Source organism: Aulonocara sp. 'chitande type north' Nkhata Bay, linkage group LG15 (assembly GCF_057382095.1).
Source record: "Aulonocara sp. 'chitande type north' Nkhata Bay isolate Kocher_YH1m ecotype deep benthic linkage group LG15, A_spYH_male_GT1.1, whole genome shotgun sequence".
In the NCBI taxonomy this organism is placed as follows: Eukaryota; Metazoa; Chordata; class Actinopteri; order Cichliformes; family Cichlidae; genus Aulonocara; species Aulonocara sp. 'chitande type north' Nkhata Bay.
The window spans coordinates 14,782,946-14,806,794 of NC_141358.1; the positions used below are offsets into that span (position 1 = coordinate 14,782,946).

The 23,849-nt window shown below is 40.6% G+C and overlaps 1 protein-coding gene across 2 annotated transcripts in view; it reads right to left on the reverse strand.

Annotated features, from left to right (window-relative positions):
* Nucleotides 1-14,799: 14,799 nt before the first annotated feature.
* Nucleotides 14,800-23,849, reverse strand: part of lpgat1 (lysophosphatidylglycerol acyltransferase 1) — a 65,750-nt gene continuing 56,700 nt past the window's right edge. The window contains exons 7-9 of one of the 2 annotated variants that reach the window (XR_015125072.1): nucleotides 19,496-19,602; nucleotides 16,967-17,176; nucleotides 14,800-16,650 (exon numbers count right to left, since the gene is read on the reverse strand). Coding sequence is in view for 1 of the 2 variants with exons in the window: in XM_086264489.1 (XP_086120615.1) it covers nucleotides 17,025-17,176; nucleotides 19,496-19,602 (259 nt within the window). In the remaining variant the exon portion in view is untranslated. Of the gene's footprint in view, nucleotides 17,177-19,495; nucleotides 19,603-23,849 lie in introns of both variants that reach the window. The other variant, XM_086264489.1, reaches the window with a different exon arrangement.

The following is a 23,849-nucleotide window of genomic DNA, read 5'->3' on the forward strand; positions in this document are numbered from 1 at the left end:
ATGTCATAAATTCCGTTTTCATGGATGCCTGGATGTTAAACTCAATTGTTACACCTGGTAGAGCAGAATGCTGATCATTTTATTAAAGATGAAAGACTTTAGACAGTTTTTCAACTCTCAGTAATGCCATAGGGATCGTTTGATATATGGACCTGCAGCGGAGTTTAGACCCAGACACGGCTAGTGACGTCAGACTGAACAACCGGATAGCTTGAAGAACCGCGTAGTCCTCCACCCGGGATGGCATGTTGATTTGTAACCGATTCTACTGGCGTCCGAAATCCTTGATTGTGATTAGGGCTGGGTGATATGACCCAAAATTCATATCTCGATATTTTTTAGCTGGCTGGCGATATAAGATATATATCTCGATATATTTTTTTAAAGCCATAAAGTAAGAACAAAAAGAGTTCTTAGTCAAAGCTGTGTCCCAGATGTCACACAGGCACTTTTATTAACATAGAGCAGATGTACATAAAATTTACTCAAAACTAAATTATGAGCATTTATTAAATAATAATGCTCCATAAATAAAAGAAAACAATGTTGTTTTTGTGCATAACAAAAAGCTCACAATTGTGCAGTCAAAATGTAAACTAAAAGACGCTGAGCACAATAACAAAGACAGATTTCACAGCTGCTCTGTTCCCAACTTGTACTGCGTGACTGACAGCCTGGAGTTTGAAATCCGCTTCGCAACCACGTCTCTTAACAGGTGCCATTTATGGTCCTTATACACAGTAGGGTAATATTACGTTGAAGCACAGTACGTATCACTCCGCGAGGCTCAGCCGTAATGCTCTGACAATCCATCAAGCGGTGCAGCTCCGTAGCTTACTAAAGTCGTACTAAAACATTTTCTGACAGATTGCTGAGCGCCGTGTTCCACATAAAATCGGTTCGCGGCCATCAAGCACAACCAGAATTCATACATAAGGCGCGCTGTCAACTTTTGAGAAAATGAAAGGATTTTAGTCCGTGCAGCACCTCTGGGCTGCATGGCGTTAGCGTGGTTAGCTCGTTAGCGTGGTTAGCTAGCTAACACGTTGACGCCGTCCAGCCCCACGCACGGGGCGATGCGCAGTAACTCGTTAACGGAGATTTGCCGTGTCCATCTTGTCGCTTCCTGCAGGTGAAGCGATGGGGGAGGAGGGGGAGTTGTGTTCAGTGAAGGAGGGGCGAGGCTGAGTAACGTTGCGTAAAGACAAAAGTGGACGAAAGAGAGGCAAACTTGCGGCTATATAGTTATAATGTAACATAGACTATATCGATATAAAAGATATTGTCACATCTTATATCTCGTATAAAAATATATCGATATTTTTTAAAAACTCGATATATCGCCCAGCTCTAATTGTGATTGGCCTTGCTCGCTAGTGATGGGTCGTTTGCGAACGAAATGGCTCTTAGAGCCGGGTCTTTGACGTGAACGACGCGCTCTCTCTCTCCCGCAATTTTTTCCGCTTCACTCCGCATGCGAGCCTTGTGCTTTACGCTGGGCAGAGGGGGGAGGGGCGGTAGTTACACTGAGTAGCACAGGAACAGAGCCGGAGGGAGAGAGAGAGAAAGAGAGCCAGGGACAACAACGTCACATTAGAAAGGTATAGTAATCATCCACAACTATTTTCGGTTGCAGATGATAAAGGATTCAGAAAGTTTATTCATGCAGGCCCATATGACAGAGAATATGCATCTTCTTTTTGTTTTCATATTTTAATTGATATTTAATTGTGTTGTGGTTTGCAGTGTTTTGTGTTGTTTCACTTTAAATTTGTAAAAGGAAAAAGCTGAAGATTTAAATAGTTAAAAGTTGAAATGTGAATAGTTGATTTTTGTATTATATGATTTATTTATTACATTTTATGTGGAGTGAATAAATAAAAGTATATTTACGGTGGCCCCTAGAGACAAAGCACATACAAACTTCAAATCACGTACAAACTCTGAAGCACGTACAAACCCTGAAGCACGTACAAACTCCAAAACACGTACAAACTCCAAAACACGTAAAAACACGTACAAACTCCGAAGCAAGTAAAAAGTCAGAAGCACATAAAAAGTCAGAAGCATATAGAAACTCAAAACACGTACAAAAGACAACAGAAGTGCTCCAGGATGCTGGGCGCAGTGTTGAGCTTTTGTTACCTAGTGGCTACACAAGCCAGCAAGTACCAACGACCGGATTTGGTGTGTGGTAGTAACAGGTAAATGAACTTTTTTTTTTAATTATTTGAATATATATGAATGCTTGTGTATAAATACACAAACAACACACATATGCTTTCAATTGTGTAATTTAAGTGATCTAGTAGCTCTGCTTTGGAAGTTCAGTTCATGCTAGAAATGTGTTTTGGAGTTTGTACGTGTTTTGTCTCTAGGGGCCACCGCATATATTTATATATAAACATATATAAATAAAACCACTTTTTTTTTACGTTAGTAATTCCTTTTGTGCATAATTTTATATTATTGTTAATAATAAATTAATTAAAGCAACAAAACAACCTGAAGAGCCGGTTCAGAGCCGAAAGAGCCGGCTCTTTTTAGCGAGCCGAACCGAAAGAGCCCGATCTCTAAAAAGAGCCGGAAATCCCATCACTAATCCACTTCACTCAGAACATGGCTTGAATAAGATCTTCCTGTATTTTTATTTCAACTTTATTCATCACAAATAAATAAAAGTAACTGTCATAAATGTATTAAACAGAATTATATAGACTAAGATATGTAAGTGTGTTATAGAAACCAAAATTGTTTCAACACTGTAATAAAATCAAATATATTTTTAAAAATAGAATAATGACAAAACAAGAATACCAAATATAGCTTAATAAGTAACAGTAAAAAAATAAAATGTGGAATATAATACAGTAAGTGGATATGTTTTTGAACATATTTTAATTTAAAAAGCTAAAGCAATAAAATATAATTATATTAAAGGCTCGGAGGTTCAGTATACAGAAACTGTACAATGTGGTGCTAAAACACATTATTAAAAGGGTTTAAACTACATAAAAGGGAGGAAAAACATGAAAGAGACTGTGCAAGAAGCTTTTCTAAATCTAACAAAAGTAAAAAGTCAATTCAAATGAAATAAATGATAAATAATTTCAGAAAGACAAGACGCATGAATTATAGAGGTTTGGTTTTCTCTTGGTCCCTTTAATTTCCCTGCGTTCGATAAAAGCTGATTTCGGAGTTTAGCAGTGATGCGTGATCTCAACCCGAGATAAACGCAGTCTCTGGGATCTCCGTCAGTAAACGGTCCTCTCAGCGGGGCAGCCACAGTCACAGCTCAGATTATCCTTTCAGCCCCTTCTCCGCTGCCAGCGCCACACACTGACACCACTCACACCACCGAGAGAGTGAGCGCCCGGGCCGGTCTGTCAGTCTGCCTCTGCAAAGGTCACTCCTACAAAGCGCTGGAGGAGTTTGGATATCAGCCAGAAACAGTTGCGGTGGGAGGAGGGTGCGAGCGGAAAACTGACAGCTAAAAACAACAGAGACAGTCGGGTGCCCGAGGCCGCTCTGACGTCAGCTGGCCCTGTTAAAGGCCAGGAGATGGGAGGGAGTGACAGGGAGGACAGAAGAGATCCATCCCATACTATCCTCCTCCCTTCTGCCGGGGTGTTGGTGGGCTGTAATGGGGGTTACTGAAAGCTTATGGGTCTTCTGTCACCTCTGATTCCCTTTTATTGGGTGCAGCTCCAGTCAAAGCCTTTTCCAAACACATAAACGTGGCACACATTTTATAGCACTATCGCTCATTCAGGTGGGTTATTTTTCTTTGGCGGACAGTGTAAAGGACAAAGGAGGCAAACACATGCTTGCAATGCATGCAGCTGCCAAGAATGAGTGCTGCCGCCACCGTGTCGGCGTTTTGAGACCGGATGTAATGGACCGAAGGGTGGATATTACTGTGAAATCTTGATCCTGGATAATCTTCCCGACTCTTAGAATGACCACAATCTACAAAATTAACTTCATTTTTTATTCAGTAAGGCTTAAAACTTGAGACTGAGCCTATAAAGTCGGGAGGAAGTGTTTGCGGAGATCACAGAGCGAGGGCGCCGAGAGCAGCTTTCCCCATAGGCTTCTATTTAAACAGAAGTATTTTTGCAACTACAGAAGTCGCCCCCTGCTGGCTGCTAAAACTATTGCCGCTTTAACCATCAAGGTTTTCATGAGTTTGAGTTCAGGACTGCAGGCTGGCCATTCCAGCCTCTCCACTCCCAAATTCTGAAGGTAGTCTCTGCAGACAAGATTTGGATTTGTTTTTGTGGGGCTATGCAGTAATTTTACTTGCCTAACTAATCTGAGATGAAATTAGTGTGTACTTGTTTACCTAAATATTAAGCTAAAATGGGTGCCATTTATGAATTCAATCAAGGATGTGAACTTACCTGAAGAGGACGGCGACAATTAAATGTACAAAAGAAGGAGAAAAAACAGTCTATAAACAGAGTCGTTTTTTAAATGAGAGCAGTTTTTGTGATTAGTGACTGTCACAGCACCAGTTCAGATAGTTTAGCTTGGATTGTTTTCAGCTTGCAAGTCTGTCTGGAAAATCATGAAGATGGACACAGCAGCATCTAATAAAGGTGCTTTAGAATAATTTGGCAGGATATTTCCAACATTACAGCACTACTACCGTCCAAGCTGCAGACACAAAACATTACAGCTGTTAAATTTAGGTTAAAACAGAAGCTGAACTTGAGCATGACTATGATCTGACTCATGAAGAAATCCTAAATAAGTAGAGATCATCTAGCTGTAATACCAGTGAGTGTTCGTCTGCACCCAGCTGTGTGGGTAACACACTTATTTGGTTAATCCGCTGAAACCAAGATATGTCGACATATTGCACTTTCTTGTCACCTATTGCATTCTAGTAATACATTACTATTAATGTATCAGCATATAAGCATTACATTGACTGGCCATTGTGATAGTTACATCTTGGTGGCTCATTCCTCAAAATTGTGTGTGCATACTGACATGAAAGCATCGTTTTGTGGGGTTCTTCATGATGGACACTTGTGTTTTTCCCCACATCCTGAAGGGGTTCTGTTGGACTAAGATCTGGTGACTATAGAGGCCATCCGAGCGCCGTGACATTCAGGAAACTTGCACGAGCTTTGCAGCATGGTGCATTAACCTACTGACAGTAGCAGCTAGAAGATGTGGACACTATATTTACACCTTTGAAGTGTGGAATAGAAATAATCTGCAATCAAAGCATATTTTGACTGATTGTTACAAAATGAAGAGTATATGTTTTGTGTTCCTTTTTTTTTAATAACAGAAAAATCAGCACTACCTCCTATCAAAGAAAAATACATAAAAATACTGCCTGATAGTATTTTGTCATTTAGCTTTTACTTTTCATTTGCAGTCGTTTATTATGTGACTTGGTTCCTGATTTTGTTTATTTATTAGGATCCCCATTATCAGAAACACAAAGCACAGGGTTCAAGTTAAAAACACCACGTAATAGTTCAAAACAACATTAAAGCACCAAAAATGCTAAAAGCAGAACAAAAACAAAAGGTACAAAAACAGTAGTGTGTCAGTCACATCTAAATGAAATCTCACAGGTACTACCTTCTTGAATTGACCTGTTTATAAATTAGTTTTTATCAGTTAATCCACTCAGTGTCAGCCAGTTCTTTCTTTTTGTCACAGTGAAATGTTTCAGATCATCAAACGATATCAAATATTAGGCAAAGATAACCCAGTAGTAATGATTTCATTTATTAAAGGGACCATTATGTGAAAAAGTAATTGCTCTGCCTTGTTAAACAAATTAAGCATACAGTGGCTTGCAAAAGTATTCGGCCCCCCTGAACTTTTCCACATTGTGTCACATTACAGCCACAAACATGAATCAATTTTATTGGAATTCCACGTGAATACAAAGTGGTGTACACGTGAGAAATGGAACGAAAATCATACATGATTCCAAACATTTTTTACAAATAAATAACTGAAAAGTGGGGTGTGCGTAATTATTCAGCGCCCTTTGGTCTGAGTGCAGTCAGTTGCCCATAGACATTGCCTGATGAGTGCTAATGACTAAATAGAGTGCACCTGTGTGTAATCTAATGTCAGTACAAATACAGCTGCTCTGTGACGGCCTCAGAGGTTGTCTAAGAGAATATTGGAAGCAACAACACCATGAAGTCCAAAGAACACACCAGACAGGTCAGGGATAAAGTTATTGAGAAATTTAAAGCAGGCTTAGGCTACAAAAAGATTTCCCAAGCATTGAACATCCCACGGAGCACTGTTCAAGCAATCATTCAGAAATGGAAGGAGTATGGCACAAGTATAAACCTACCAAGACAAGGCCGTCCACCTAAACTCACAGGCCGAACAAGGAGAGCGCTGATCAGAAATGCAGCCAAGAGGCCCATGGTGACTCTGGACGAGCTGCAGAGATCTACAGCTCAGATGGGGGAATTTGACCATAGGACAACTATTAGTCACGCACTGCACAAAGTTGGCCTTTATGGAAGAGTGGCAAGAAGAAAGCAGTTAACAGAAAACCATAAGAAGTCCCGTTTGCAGTTTGCCACAAGCCATGCGGGGGACCCAGCAAACATGTGGAAGAAGGTGCTCTGGTCAGATGAGACCAAAATGGAACTTTTTGGCCAAAATGCAAAACGCTATGTGTGGCGGGAAACTAACACTGCACATCACTCTGAACACACCATCCCCACTGTCAAATATGGTGGTGGCAGCATCATGCTCTGGGGGTGCTTCTCTTCAGCAGGGACAGGGAAGCTGGTCAGAGTTGATGGGAAGATGGATTGAGCCAAATACAGGGCAATCTTGGAAGAAAACCTCTTGGAGTCTGCAAAAGACTTGAGTACGGTGTACATTTTAGGACATCGTCAGGTCTCAAGAAAAAAGTTGTCAGGTATCAGACAAAAAATTGTCAGGTCTCAGTTCTCAAAAAAAAAGTTTTCAGGTATCAAACAAAAAATTGTCAGGTCTCAGTTCTCAAGAAAAAAGTTGTCAGGTATCAGACAAAAAATTGTCAGGTCTCAGTTCTCAAGAAAAAAGTTGTCAGGTATCAGACAAAAAATTGTCAGGTCTCAGTTCTCAAGAAAAAAGTTGTCAGGTATCAGACAAAAAATTGTCAGGTCTCAGTTCTCAAAAAAAAAAGCTGTCAGGTATCAGAAAAAAAATTGTCAGGTCTCAGTTCTCAAGAAAAAAGTTGTCAGGTATCAGACAAAAAATTGTCAGGTCTCAGTTCTCAAGAAAAAAGTTGTCAGGTATCAGACAAAAAAATGTCAGGTCTCAGTTCTCAAGAAAAAAGTTGTCAGGTATCAGACAAAAAAATGTCAGGTCTCAGTTCTCAAGAAAAAAGTTGTCAGGTATCAGAACACAAGGTACCATACAGAGAGAAAATCTTCCTGCAGGTGGCGGTGTTGTCATGTCCCACCCAATGACTGTATAAAAGATGGACGACACGACAGCTCCCCAAAAATGAAGGCAAAACGTCTCTATCGCCCCCTGGTGTCTGGCTGCAGTATATACGTCATAAACCCCGCCTCCTCCACGTTAGCGGATGGGACTGGGGTCAGACTAAAATAAAGTTATTCTCCTCAGATAATTTTTTTCCAAAGATTCTTTCTTTTGTTATCAATAGTTCTCATCACACTGATTGATGTTCAAGGGGTCTCCTCTCCCATAAGTTTGATTCTAATTCCTACCGTGGTGATGTTAAATTGGGGTGAAACGTCATCATAACAGCTTTGACTGGCAGCTGCAGTTACGGAGAAACTTGCATATCTCTGTTCGGGAATAGCAGATAGAACGTAGGCTCTGAGAGGAGGGCCAGCGTTTACGCTATGAAAACACGACTGAGTGTTTTAACCTGACAGCCTGAGGTGTTCTTCAGTAAACTGGACTACCCGACAGAAGGACCCGAGGCCCTGCTGCACTTTTTCGGTAAGTTAAACGTGTTTGTCAGCTAATCCGTAACTACCGTCCTTAGCTCGGTCCTGAGACCTAGCTAGCTAAGATGAGGACTCGGCTGTCAGGGTTCGTTTAGCTAATCTGTGCAGGTGAATGAATTTACACCGACTAAAGAAATCAAGAGAAACGCTCCGGGCTACTCAGTCACTAATTACTGTTACTGTACTTTTATTACAAGTATTATACTGTAAAATCAACAGGCTGCATCCTGCTTCAGCTCCTGTGCAGAGCTGATTATTAAATATGTGCAAACAACAGCATGTTTTCAGTCTCTTGCCACATCTGTAAAGACAATAACTTTAAAAAAAAAAAGAAAAAAGAAGCTTGTACCTTGTAGCTCTTCATTAATCAGGAACTATGGATTAAAGTACTGTAGTGTACTGTAATACTGAAAAAAATGTAAGAGAACAACTTCAGATCCTGAGTGTGTGAGGACAGAAGAATCAGCTTTATTTCAATTTTGAGGGATAAAATTTATATTTGAGTTGGATGGTTCTGTTCTCTTTGTGATTACAGGAGCTACCCTCAGATTCAGACCTCAGCACCACCCCATGACAGCAGACAGATCATCCAACATGTTCACATGTTAACTGCAAAATGAACTGATGAAAACAATACAAAGGTTAAAGTACCATATGTGCTGTAGTGAAAGCTGCAGCTGTTTTATTGATAAAGTTAAAGACAAAAAAACAAAAGGATTAATCACCCATGTAACTGTGTCACTATATATCAGCATTAACAGGACCTCAGTTTTTATCTCAGACCTGCACAGCTTCCGTTTTAAACACTTGATGTACTCAGCTGTATAAAGAGCACGTTTGAGTTTCTCTAGCACAATTAAATAAAACCTGATGAAGGTCAAAGGTCACAGTTTTCTGCAGATAGTGTGTTATTTACCATAAAGTGATTCAGAGTTATTCATACCAGAGTAACCAGAGAGGATCATATCTTTTTAAATATATAACTTTCTACAGGACTGAATATAATATCTTTATGTAAAAGTCCGGAGCCTCTGGGGAGTATCCGAGTATTTATAACATTACACAAACCAAAGGTCTCCATCACAGTGTTCATGAAATGCTGGGTTTATCCATCTTCTGGGGCGGGCCTACGGAGGAGTGCTGAAGATTTCCCTGTGAGGGAGCTGCTGGTGAAGATCATGAGTCCTGCTTGATCAATGCGATGAGCTTCAGTGTTCCTGGTGTTTCTTAAATGATGCCTCTTTCAGTGGGTCAACAGAACTTCTGGCACAGGACAGCTGTGATGAAAGAAAGGGAAGAAGTTTCTCCAAACCTCTGGACCCAGGAAACCCAGCTTGGTCGTGATGGTCTCCCTCACTAGTTTCTCTCCAGGGTGAAGAGATTTAAACAGTTTTAGATCCATTACACTCACAGTCTTAAATGTTAAAATCTCAAAGGACAGCATTATATTTTTGATATTAACAGTAACTCTGGGCTTCTGTGGAGTGTGTAGCCGATCTCATCGCTGTCTAAAAATGGATTTAAAAAAAAAAACATAAGAAGTGCTGAATCCTTCAACAACACAGACTATTAGAGTAGCAGCTGTCTGTGTGAAGCACTTGCTGCAGGGTTGCGCCATGAATGTATTCAGCTGCCAACAAAAAGCAGGACTCAGTGCGGGCAACTGCCATGAGTCTGACGATGTTGGGGTGAGACAGTCTCCTAATAAAACAGAAACATCTCCGAATAAAAAACAAAAAAAAATCACGTTTCAACACTGTCGCTAGCTAGAATGAATTAGCCATACAAAAATAGTACTGATTTGATTTCGTACAAAACTAGCTTTCCTTCTGATATGTAACTTTCACAACATAACCGCAACTTAATATAATACAACTGTGGCAAAAATATGAACAAAAGTTAAACTTACCTTGTGTCGTTAGGAGCCTGCACCGCGGTAAAACTCCAGTGAGGTCAATGACCTTACGCTCTCCCACAGTCACACGTTGATGACGTATTTGGAAATCAATTCGGGTGGGACATGACAACACCGCCACCTGCAGGAAGATTTTCTCTCTGTATGGTACCTTGTGTTCTGATACCTGACAACTTTTTTCTTGAGAACTGAGACCTGACAATTTTTTGTCTGATACCTGACAACTTTTTTCTTTGAGAACTGAGACCTGACAATTTTTTGTCTGATACCTGACAATTTTTTTTCTTGAGAACTGAGACCTGACAATTTTTTGTCTGATACCTGACAACTTTTTTCTTTGAGAACTGAGACCTGACAATTTTTTGTCTGATACCTGACAACTTTTTTCTTGAGACCTGACAATGTCCTAAAATGTACACCGTACTTGAGACTGGGGCGGAGGCTCACCTTCCAGCAGGACAACGACCCTAAACATAAAGTCAGGGCAACGATGGAATGGTTTAAAACAAAACATATCCATGTGTTAGAATGGCCCAGTCAAAGTCCAGATCTAAATACAATCGAGAATCTGTGGGGAGATCTGAAAACTGCTGTTCACAAACGCTGTCCATCTAATCTGACTGAGCTGGAGCTGTTTTGCAAAGAAGAATGGGCAAGGATTTCAGTCTGTATTTGTGCAAAGCTGGTAGAGACATACCCTAAAAGACTGGCAGCCATAATTGCAGCAAAAGGTGGTTCTACAAAGTATTGACTCAGGGGGCTGAATAATTACGCACACCACAGGAACAGTGGTGAAGCTTCCCAGGAGTATCAGCCCGACCAAAGTTACTCCAAGAGTAAAGACCTGCAGGTCTCACTAGACTCAGTTAAGGTCAGAGGTCACACAGCTCCAGGTAGGTTGGCATAACTTTTAGACCTTAATAAATGAAGCTATTTAAAAATTGCATTTTGTCCATCATTACAGACAAATGAAAATAATAATAAATGAAATGGGTAATTGCTTTTTCACAGTACTGTTTCAGTACAACGGTGTGCATGAATAGCAGAAGACTAAGTGACTTATGTATGTATGTATATATATGTATATATTGTACTATTCTTAGTTAGCGTATTGTCTGTCTTGTCTTAATGTTGGTTTAAAATGGAGCACTGTAACAAAAAATAATTTCCCCCAGGGATCAATAAAGTATTCTGATTCTGACTTCTCTACACTTAATCATCCACAGGTAGCCAGGATAATCACTTCTGCATCACACACACCTACACCTGGCTGCTTTATTCTGCAAGTTTATTACTTTTAATTATTATTATTTTAAGATGCTATGACCAAACAACAACAATCACACCAGCAGTGCGAGGTTTTATTTTTCTAATTAATTTCATTTTTCTGACTGCTGATGAGTTCCAGCAGGATCTGTTGACAAGTATTTGCACATGAGATATGAGCACAGAGGGTTCAACCAGCATGACAGGGAGGAAAAGAGAGGGTGAGGACTCTGATGCCCATGGCTGTTGCAATGACATTCAAGCCTTCTCTCCACAGCTGGATGTTTTAGTGCTTGCTGACTCAAGGGACACCGCCATCACCCGAGCATTCACGAAGGAGCAGCCATCAAGGCGTGACATTGAGGACCTTGGGGAGCAGTGCCCGTGAAATAGCTCATTGCAGGTGTCCGAGGAGGAATGCCGGTGCTTCTGCAGAGGACAGTAAAGTTCCTCTAGAGACTAATGTTTCTGTGTAATGCGGCCGACCTTGGGAAGAGTTCTGCTGAGGAGCAGGAGAGTGATGATGCTCCTCCCTCCATCTGATCACCACAGTGAGCAACAGCCACCGTCGCTCCTCACTCTTAGCCCTTTGGTATGTTGGTGAAGCTCGGTGCATGCGTAATCCCATTTTCCAGCTCACTTCCTGTCTTTTTCCCATTGGCGTGTGGCATCCCGGAGCTGTGACCCGTCAAATTTCACTCCAGCTGCTGCAGAAATGTCACGCTGGCCTTAGTTTCTGTTTAGTCTGCAAAGCCAATAATTTTAGGGCAAATTGGCAAAACAGGAAAGGTGGCATTTGGATTTCTGTCAGTGCATCTGATTTGGGAATATAACAGTGTTTGTTGACCAAGTGGTTTAAAGTACCAAGTGCACTGCCTGGCCACCACTGGGATTTAACTAAGCAAATAGGTAGCAGGTTTCCACTGGATAATCAGTGCAGCTGGCAACAAGTTATTTAACCCTAGCCGATGCGGTCAGAAGTTGCTGAGTCATTCCTGCTATTCAGTGCCATTTCAAGGTGGCATTATTGTGTCAAATAATTCAACTTTCTATTATTTTGTTTGTTAAACTGTTAGAAAAATATACAAGTCCACATTCTCCATACAGAACACAGGTCAAAGGTTCCCCCTTGTACAATTTTATTTTTAGCCACTTTTGCTCATGTGATGAACAACAGGCTCATGAGGACAAGACTTTTAGCAACCACATGTTCAAAATGACAAATGACAGGTTACACTGTAAATGACACATCAGCGAACCACTAAAACATGATGAAAAGAAGTTGATGAAAGCGTGACGATTACCCTGATCTTGCGTTATCTTCCTGGTTTAAATAAAAGATTTGCATTGCAGGCATTTTATTTTTCAGTATGAAATGGGGCTGCATTTATAGATCATTTTTCTTACCTCAGTTTGCATCGACACTTTGGTCAATTCAGAATCACCAGTTAACCTAACATGCAAACGGACTATGGTAGGAAGCTTGAGAAGACCCATACAGGCACAGGGAGCATATGCAAACACTCCATAGAAAGGTGACAGAGCCAAATAACCAATTATAAAAACCTCAAACAGGCAAGGCTTCTGGGGCATGAAGGTCAGACTGAGAGAGCAAACATAAACTTAGACACCCTGTTAGAGTTGGACCAGCCTTATAGATGATGATAAACACGCACTGATTGGGAAACGCAGTATGCTTCAGAACTGCGTGATGTTACGTCTTGACGTGTCGGGTCTCATGATATTTTTATACCAATGTTAATCTGTGATTGATGCATCTGTGGCCCTCTCACCAACGTAAGATCATCTCCATCTGCTGCCGAGAGGCCTCGTAGTGTCTGAAATCAGAGCTCTGTAACAGAACCCAGTTACTTTGAACAGCCAGACATCGATGCCACGGTTAAACAAAGGGTACAATACTGAGCAAATACAGGCCTTCGGTTACCCCAGGACCTCTGATAGTTTGTTACCTCACTGAAAACAAGACGGGAACATTTGCTGGCAGAAGAGAGGAACCCTTCCTAGACGACCAGAATTAAAAATCAGCAGGAACTGACGATTTTCACAGCACGATTTAGGAGATTAATTCTGCACATTCATCTCCACTCGGATCTTTTTTTAGACTCCTTTGGGTACATTAGTTTGTCATTTCCAGTGCATGTGTGAATGACAAACTTCCAACTGAAAAGAAAATGGCTCGATCTGCGTTTCTAACATTCAGTTAAAACATGCACCCCACCCCAAGTTTTGAATTTAGATAAATTTTTTGAATTTATCTAATTTTAGCCGTTGGTAGCTTTACTTTTTTTTTCTCCTTTAAATCGATCTATTGATCTACTAGGATTTTCCTACATAACCATCTTTAAGGTTTATAGAGAATGGTTTGAGCCCAATTGCTTTAAGCTGATAGGAAGAAAACAGAAAACAAATAACCCCTCCTTACAACCAAGGTATGCAGAAGAGCATCTCTGAAGGCACAGTGTTTGAAATAGGGCTATGCGATATGACCAAAGTCTCATATCCCGATATAAGAATTCTATCGTCTTGATAACGATATAAATCACAAAAATGTAAGATTTTCTGTAAATTATGTGAATCTCGGGCAGCTCGACTTGCGGGAAGTGTTTCCAGCTGCACGTCATGTAGCTTGAGTCGAGTGTTTTAACCGATGTATGAAACTATATATTTCTAGACATAAGTTGTAACGGCCGTTTTTATTTTTTAGCACCTGGCGGCTTTTTTACTTCTCATCCGTAAATAATCTGCTCTTTCACGTGATTCAGTTTATTTTGAAAAGTCTCAACAGGATCTTGAGCTTTATTGTGAAAAGTTTGTGGAAAATAACCAAGCGGACACGCGATGGTGTTACCGTTGTTGTTGCTAACCATAAAGCATAAAAGAGGCGCTTGTCCGACCGTAGTGTGGTTAGATTAAATATAAGAGAAAGAAAGAACTTTGAGAAATTAATATAGCCACTACAGTGACCATCAAAACGATGAAAAAAATATTGCCGTAAACAGTTTATTTTGCGACACCACGAAACAAACGATAGCGTAAAATGAAACTAGACGTTATATCGTCATCCGATATACATTGTTATATCGAACAGCCCTAGTTTGAAACCTTGAAGCAGAAGACCACACTGGGTGCCACATATGATAAATCTCCAAAAACCGTGTCATGCACCTTGTTGAAGCCATGAATAAAAGCAAAAAGGGCTCTAACCCAATACGACTTGTTTTTTTTTTTTTTTTTTTTTTTTTAAGAGTGCAAGAATACATTGACGAGAAGCACACCGTTAGGATCTTTATGTTTTATTCCAGCACAAGTTTGTTTGTGTTGTAAAATGGCTGTGTAGCTAGGAATTAAAGGAGAAGTACAAAATGGAAAATTACAGACAGTTCTAGTATAATTTGTTTAAATCCCTATTGTGTTTATGTCCTAAAACCACATCTAGGAAAACATGATTTCCCTGCCTTCTTTGGAAACATGGTCAACAAATTGAAAAAAGAGGGGGAAAAAAAAGATTTTAAAAAATGCTTCAGTTTAAGTCACGCTCACAATGGAGGGGAATCTGAAAGGGTCAAAGGATGAAACACCATTACAGCCTGATTTTACATGTTTTCACCTACCTAACTAGCCAGGTAGCCCTTTTTTTTTTTTGCATTTCACACATTTTTTTATTTTTATTTTTTATTTAAATCAACAGTGGCACAGAGGGAGGGCAGCAGCTACTAGAAATGCACCTTTTGGGCATTTTTTTTACAACAATAATAATCACTGCTCCTCAATCATTTTCATATTAAAGCAGGCTAAGCAAAACCACAACATGAGTACATTCGAGAGAGAACATCTGCATCTTCGCAGGGGCCCTGGTGGAGTTTCCCCCTCAGAGATTTCTCCCTCACTGGACCAGTTTTACCTGGACACCCCAAAATCTTTCCTCACAGCAACGTTTGTCGAGCGTTTAAAGCGAGGGAACAGCATTATTCAGAGGACTGTGGTCAACCAGAACATCTGGTAAGGCGTTAATAGTTTTTCCCGCAAAACTGGGACCGTGTGTCGCTTTTCACATGGACCTACAGCAGCTATAACCTCACAGAAACGGATCACACGTCAACTTCCTGGTCAAAACAATACGGGATAACACTGATAAGTGAAGAGGGGGAGGGGATAAAATCCTTGCTTTCTTCCTATTTTTTTAAAAAACATTCATATCTTGAAATAAATTGTTTTGAAATGTTCACGAACCAAAAAGAAACAAAGAAAAGAGACAGGCTTCAGTCATTTCACACATTTCCTCAGCTTTGTTATATACAAGATTTAAACATACTGGGACATAAGGACAGAGCAGTTCAAGTAATTTAAAAAGAAACTAAAAATTTGAAACCGCAGCCACACTCTGACAACACAGAGCAATACAACTTGAATCATATATCAACAATGGTTGGATGGGGGTGTGGGGGGGAAATAAAGACGACCACACACTCACTTAGGCAGGTTATGCTGTAAATTTACAGTAATGATGACACCTATAGTTCTGTAAGCCAAAATTTCTATTGTAGAATGCATTAGGGTATCTTTCTATAAAAATCATGTTTATTTTCCGTGTCTTTTTCCCCACCTCGACAACAATAAGCATATGGCTTAAATATTTGTAAAACTACATAGTCCGATGGGGGAACAGTGTCTCTGCCTTCTCAGTCTTGCTGAAGCGATCCTCTGCTGTATCGGTATTTATTTTGGAAAGCAGAGAAAGTAGGGTTACTTTTTTCAAATCCAAAATCTTGCCAGTACTTTTCTTTTTGTTTCATTTGAAATAAGTGTTACATCAAATCTCACCAAGGGAGGAAAAAAAGAAAAAGAAAATCCAATCCCTTAATCAAGCGCCACATTATAGCCATCGTCCCTTTTAGCGTTTTCAGTCAAGCCACCAGTGTAAACATGATCCCCCCGTTTCTCAGCAAACTCACGGACACGGAAAAAAAGAGTCCAGACAAGAGAGAAAAAACAAAGAACACTTTAGAAAAAGAAAAGAAAAAAGAAAAAAAAGACATCAACAACAAATACAGTGGCCGTTGTTGTGAAGATATGCGGGCTAAGGGAGGAGAAAAAAAAGAAGAAAACACCGACAGCTACCGTTCAGGAGGTTTTCCTGGAGCAGGGAGCAGTTAGGGCAGTATGGATCCTTAGTGCAATGACAGTCAGAGGAGCGGCCGGCTGCTCGGCCTCAGCGTTCGTACGGCCGCTCGCTCTGCAAAATGTAGCCAGCTGACTCATCAGCGGACCGAAAGATGTCCGGTGGGCTTCGTCGACTCTCGCCAGAAGGAAGAATAAGGGCAGACATGATGCTTCTGGTCACACATATTCCTGCACACGCATTCGCATCCATTCACACTTTACTCTGTAAAACTACTGCGGCGAAAGCCTGGGAGGGGGGAGAGGGGTGAAGAGTCCAGTCCAGAGCATCTTCTGGAGGAGTCCTGAGCCTCATATCGTTACCTTTGAAACAAAAGTCATGTACGTGTGAGTGTCTACATGTATGAGGACGTGTAAACATCAAAATGTGGGTCGTGACAAGTGAGATTATTCTGCTAGGCCGCCTCTCTCGTGTGTGTGTGTGTGGGGTGTTAGGGTTGTGTTAAAGTTAGTTAACTATGCCTGTAACCAGTTTCATATCGTATGGGGTTTGTGTGTAATCTGCGTGTTTTTGTACTTTGTCTTCATATGTTTTCCTGTCAAGTCTCGCCTCTGAAAATTGTACATTCATCCATCGTATGGGGGGAGGGGGGTTATGTATGACACTTGGGCCACACACCATCCAATCCTGAGGCTCTCCCAGTGGTCCAATAAAGACTCCCGTCTCATCAGCGCACTCAGAATAAACAGCAGTAGATGTACTGGAGGACGCTGTACCACATGTAGCCTGAGGCGAAAGCAAACGACTGGATCAGGCACAGCCACACTGGGTCGAGGGTCATCTGCCGGGAAACCGCCTCCTTCTGTCCTTCTGGAGGAGGGAATGATCCTGTTGGGGGACGAATAAATGCAGACTCATCACCAGGATGCTCTTATGTGCTTTCTCTTGGGTTTTGTGCTTATTTGGTTATGATAACTTGTAACTACCAACAGAGGTTCAGGCAAAGCACCCCCTATTTTGGTCATAAGTCTGGGTGCTCCTGGTAACTTATTTACTTACTTGTTGTTCCTAGGCTATTGAAAAGTAGAATGGGGGGCTGCAGAAGGCTGCAGGGAGTTTTTCCTTCCCACAGTTGCCAAGTGCTAGCTAATAGTTTTACTAGTCAACTAATTAGCATAAAAGTAGGGGAAAAAACTGAGTAATAAACTGTAGGCAAAAGTCAGTGAAGCAACTTTCATGTACGAAACACTAGGAAGGCAAACTTTGTGTTTATATTTAAGAGAATTTGAAAGAGTCAATAACATGCTTCACTAATGAAACTGTATTTTAAATGTTACCTAGTGCATTGTGAATAACATTGCTAGTTAGTTTTTGCCACCAAGTTGGAAAATACATGTTGTCCCTAGCGACAGATGGGTGCCAGGCGGTCGCTGACTGGTCTATAGACCTGTGTGCTTATTCACTTGCCCCAACATCTAGTGTCTAGCTGACTAGTGACAAACATCCCCAATATAGAGTAAAAACATTAAGATTTATTTTGAAATTTCTACCAGTAAGCAGCTCATCAGCCTCATTACTTTATAGATGAATCTGGTAACAGGTTTGCATTTTCCATCAGTGTGGCAATGTCAGGTAATATTTCCATTGACAGATGAAGGTACCTTATATTGATTCTTACTGCACCTGTTGTGTAAGGTTGCACAGTTAAGACATTTTCACATAAACATTGGACAATTTCGGAGGGGATTAGGATGGAATATTTTTTTAAGGGAATTGCTTGTACACTGCTGGAAAAGTCGGTGCTTTTGGTGAGGAAGTAGGATGGATAAATTGTGCAGAAGAAGATGCCCACCAAATGCACCAGGTACCTCGCCTACACTGCTGGAGTCCAACATTATAGAGATTTTGTATGCGAGAGCATGTCTCGGTTTTTCTACAAAATGTAGAAATGCTGCTGTAGTACATGACAAATGTGTCAGCACGATTGTTTGGGCTTAAATTTAAAGAAATAAAAGTGCAAAATTGCAGAAAAGGTTCTAGCAGCTTATTGGCCAGACTGCTCTGTAGTTATGAAACAAAAGGTTTTGTTAATTTAAATAAATAAATAATAAAAAAAAAAATCAGCATTTTCTGTGAATTAACGGATTCATTTATTACCGTGAACCCATAATAAAAATGAACATTTCTATAGAAGTTAGTAAAAAACACATTAAGTTTTATGTAATGTATATGTTTATAATGTCCAAACTTTATGCCCTCCTTCACATTTTCCAAAGTGAAGACATTGCTAGGTCGATTTTGGCCCGTGGTCCTCATGTTTGACACCATCGGTATAAAAGATGGACAGCTACAGTGACATCACAGACAGACCTCTGAAATCCCTTTCTGACATCTTGCAATAATCTTTTTTGGCTTTGTCACTTTGGTATCCTCAAACTGCATTTGATGCAAGCGGGCGGATCGGACTGTGAAAGTGCACCCTCATTGATTACCAACTCATCAATTTTAGATATATGCTGGATAATTATCTCTTCTAACTTTAAGAACGACCAAATTTTACAAAATGGACTCGATATTTTATCCAGCATGACCCAATAAGGGTGACTGACACTGAAATTCATTAGTAAAATGTATATAGTGGTTCACTATCCCATATATTTTAGTAGGACAAGAAGTCTTTTTGCAACCACACACATCGCCAACTGGTGGCTTTTAAAATGAATGCAGGTTCAATGCAAATGAACATTGGCTTCACTTTTCAGAGCCTGAAACTAGCTCCAACTTTTTGCCTGTTTTAACTGTGTTAAGCTAGGCTGCTGCACACTATTCACTGTTAGACTGAGTATAGTTAACTCAAACTGTGCTCTTGTTATTAGGAGCACTTTTGTCATCTATTTCTGGCTTGTGCACGCTCAGGGAACAAATGTGAAGTGCTCAGGCAGGTGTATTTAACATTCAACTGCACAGGTTCTCCATTCTTGATCAATACTATCAGCATCATCCACTTTACACCCTGACATTTAGAGCAGGGTAAAGGAGAAAGCAGCATAGCCTCAAACCACAGCAAAGCGCAGTAAAGACAGAATATTTAGCTGAAATGAGACCACTGCCAATAAATTGAAGTCATAGCAGTGGTATTGGATAAAGCTGAACCAGTTCATCCCTAGTACCATAGTTCTTCAGTTTGATTTTACCACAGTAACATACCTGTGTCGTAGAAATGGGCCAGTAGATCTTCTTTCTCCACAAACCTCTGATATAGCCAGTCAGTCAGGGCCTCAGCCTCCACAGGAACCTCTTTTATCGGGTACATCCTGAGGAGAGAAGAAAAAAAAAAAAAAAAAAAAAAAGAGCCGGGCAGTCAGGGAGAGACAAAGATGAAACACAGCAAAGGGTTTCTGGAGTCTCACTCAGCAAAAATTGTCTGGATTGATCTGTCGTGCAAGCTGCAGTCCAAAATCTCAGGGAGTCAGCTGTGGACCCTGTGCACAGCAGTCCATTTCAACCTGGCGTCTATTACAGCAGCCTGTGTTTGCTGTAGCTTCAGCTTGTTTGGGGGACTCATTAGCTGGCCAGCTCATCAGAGTGTCACAGAGAGACAGAAGTGCTGAGGGAGCCCCCGACAGCAGACAGACCACTCACTGAGCTCGCTCAAAGGTGAGTGGGAGGAGAAAGTCAGATTTTCTCTCTGTCCCTTTTTTCCCCTCAAACTGACAAAGTTAGATCAGTGCAGCTCTCAACAAACATAGAAGCTACATTTGTAAGTCACAGAGAAGCCACACTATTAAATCCTGGAAATTCAGCTTCCAACTCATCTATAGCCATACAGAGGAACTAGTAAAGCTGCAAACTGCAGTTACTTCTTAATCATCTGGTAGTTTCTTCATTTATAACTTTGCATATAGATGCTAGGGACTTATAGTTACGGTGCCAGCATTTGTTACCCGCCAGGCCTCGGCCTGAGGTCCTTAGGTATTGACAAAAAGGTGATCGAGCATTTATTTATTTATTTTAGACTACTGAGCGTTACACGGTTATATTCCTCATGTACTTGCACTTGAGTCTTGTACAGCTAATTTCAAAATTCACATTCTAATGCTTTATTATGTTTAAATGTGTCTGCATGACGCACTTTATGCTTCTTTTGATAAATGCTTTTAATTTTATGATCATGTAAAACAAAGAAAACAGCCATTTCTCACATTAGGAGAGCAGAGTCTGGTAGAGATTTGATACATTTTTGCCTTGAAATGACTCAAATCACTGTGAATCACTTGTGCTTTATGAGATGTTTTCAGTGGTCATGAATATTTATATTCAAGCATTCCCTTCGTAAAACTTCGCGTAGTGGTTCTCAGACTTTCACTGGCACCCTCCCCCTCACTCGCTCACTCACAATAAAGAAGGATCCAAGTTGAATGTTAGCAAAACAAAAAGTTCATCTTGTAAGATCAGCAAAGCCTTCGATATATTGCTTACACATCATTTTGAATTCAAACTGAAAGTAACTGTTTCTGTACCTCAAAAACTGACTTGATGAAGGTATGATAGGAAAAGTGTCTGAAGAATAAAGATGTACTAAAGAAGACCTGAATGGATCTGGACTAAAACTAATTAAAACCTCCCTGTAAGTGTTTAAGCAGCTCTTAAACACTCTAAAAACGTGACAACCTAGAAGACGAAGAAAACTAGAAAATATTCCCATTTAAGAAGACATCACAAAAAAAAATAAATAATAAAATAAAATAAAAAATTGTATTTTTCGTTAATAAATTCATCACTTCTAGATGGCTCAAACTCAATTTTGGATGAGAAATCTGTGTCTGAACAAACTGAATGACTGATTTGGTGGCTGACGTTGCACAAACTGTAGGTGGCTGATAAAAACGGTCACTGTTAAACAGCATAAAAAGTGCCGATGAAATCTCGTCTCTAGCCAGAAGGGGTCTCCAACAGGCTGCACTCCCACACAGCCTGCCTCTGGTCACCTTCAAATAGAGGTTACAGTCTCCTCCCTTAGACAAAGCATTTCCTCTGCGCTCAATATTCCTGACCGGATAATGTTTGCAGTAAAAGTACATCCGCACCATTGAGAAAAGCATCTTACGAAAGGAATAGCAAGTAACGAGTATGATGCTAAAACGATCATTTAAAATGTGACCTGTGGGTTCATCGTTTAAATGTAACTGAAGAGAAGAGGCACGTTTCTAAAAGGCCTGCTGCAGACATGATTGCCATGACGATTACCTGTGCAACTAAATGAATCAGTATTCACATGAGGCTCTGAATACAATTATAAATATTAAAGAAACAATGAAAAATGACGAGTAATAGCCTGGATAATGTTTAATCTATTAGTTATCAAGCCAAAAGGAATCAATTAGTTGCCCCCAGTTGGATGAATTTATTAAAATCAACCAAGCAAAACAAGAAATAAGGGATTGAATTGATAAAATAATCTTTACTTGCAGACTTACTCAACAAAATGAATAAGAAGATACTCTAAATGAAATTATGACTTTTTAATAACCAGAGCAAACAGTCACATGAAACCTTCCATTTCCAAGTTTAAAATGTTGAAATTTTTTTTAATTTGAAACCAATGCTTATCACAGAGCATTTTTTGTCTCTTTTTTAATGTAATGGGTTAAAAAGGCTCAGTGTAAAGGGACTGATGCAAAGATGGAGAGTCGCTGCAGTAAAGACTTGATCTTTGAACTGAAACCGTCAGTATGACCAAATGAGGGAAAGGCTCGGCCTGCTTGCCCCACAAACGAGGAGGACAGGAGCTGGTGATTGTGCACAAGCTCCCTCGTCTGGTTTATATACTTCAAGCGCATGTCTATAGACACTCCTGCTCATTATCCAGCAGTTCACGGTGTGGGTGTTGCTCTGAACAAGATCCTGTCTAAGCAGACCAACTTTTATGTCCCTGCCAGCAAGAAACGCCTGTTAAAATTCAAGTTAAAGCTGACTCAAGTCAACCACTTTCATCCGTTAAAGGCTCTAACAGAGCTGAACTTTTGAAGATAAAACAGCTTTTGACCAACAGCTACATTGGGCCCCCTGAACAGCTCAGCCTGCCCAGAACTGCTGTGGAAACCTGATCGGGTGATTAGAGGCCAAAGCAAGACGTTCCTCGAAGCTTCTTCTCCTGTGTTTGCAGGTATCAGGTCTCCTCCTTGTTACTGATGTGTCATAGGAGCCAACAGCACTGAGGCTTTGTCTGAGCACTAAGAAAAGAGAAACTAAGAGACTGAACGCAATAGGAACATTATTATCTTTTAATAACAGTACAGAAATCAAGCGAGTTACCACCATAACAACAAAAGCCACTAAGTGCTTCTAGTTTAGTTTATGGTTGGCCATTTTTGACTTTGGGTGCATAAATAGCGTCTATTAAAAGCACAAATCTTCAGATAATTGACTGCCTTTTTGCAGTAATGATCATCAATGTGGCATCATTAAATAAAAGCGAATGAATTAATTAATTTATGATTTGCAAAGCCATGCAAGGCTTGAGAGTCTTTCACACCTGCTCCACTATAGGATGCCTTTGAAGGGCTCTCATGCTCCAAAATGTAAACCAATAGTGCTGTAACTGTGGCAGAGGGAAACAAAAACCGACTCGGGCCACTTATCAAGAGGGTTGGAACGTTTAGGGCGTTGGGTAGCAGGTGGCTGCCACAGTGGTTTCCTGCAGCTGAAATATTCATGCACAAATCAGGATCTTGTTGGTGTTCAGAGCAGCTGCAGGAGCTGAGGTTGAAGGCGGTGATGCTGGTTCGGGCCCACAAACAAAAACCCCCACCAAAAAACAAAAAAAAACAAACCAAAAAACAAAACCCAACACGCATAGATAGAACACACTCGCCCGTATCAGCTGCTTTCTCTGCTTTATCAGCCTGGTTTGTTTGGCGAACAATGGCCATAACCACATCTGCAGAAGTGGCTCCAGATAAACCACTGACAAACCAAATCACTCAGTTTATGGGATGTTCACTGGTTTCATTTCCTGCTCAGAAACCAACTGACGCTTCATTTGCATCTCACACCAGCTGCAAGAATATTTTCTAATTACAGCTCTAAGTAACCATCATGATCATTTATCTTTCAGGTTAAGCGGCTTTTTCTTTCTCCAACAGTACAGTGGCACAGTGGGTAGCACCATCACCTCAGACCAAGAAGGTCTTTGGCTCCCACACAAACGCAAAGCAGGAGATGAAGCATCGCCAAATATGTTTCCAAACCACCTTCATTCTAAGCCAAAGACTAAAAAATATGGTGAAGCAAATATTCCCTTTGGCTTCACCTGCACAAGTGCATAATTGGTTTTCCCTGCGTCAGGAGCAGGCGCTGGGCTCTCCAAATCACGGACAAACAGAATTCCACATTCTTGATTTTTAGTTCACAAACACTTCTTATAACGACTCCTTGTAAAGCAAAGGGGGGTCTAGCAAAAAAAGTTTGGGAACCACTGGCCTAACCTGAGGCTTCAAAGCAGGACTTCAGAAAACGGGGGATTTGCTACTAGTAACCTGATCTGACAACATTATTCTCC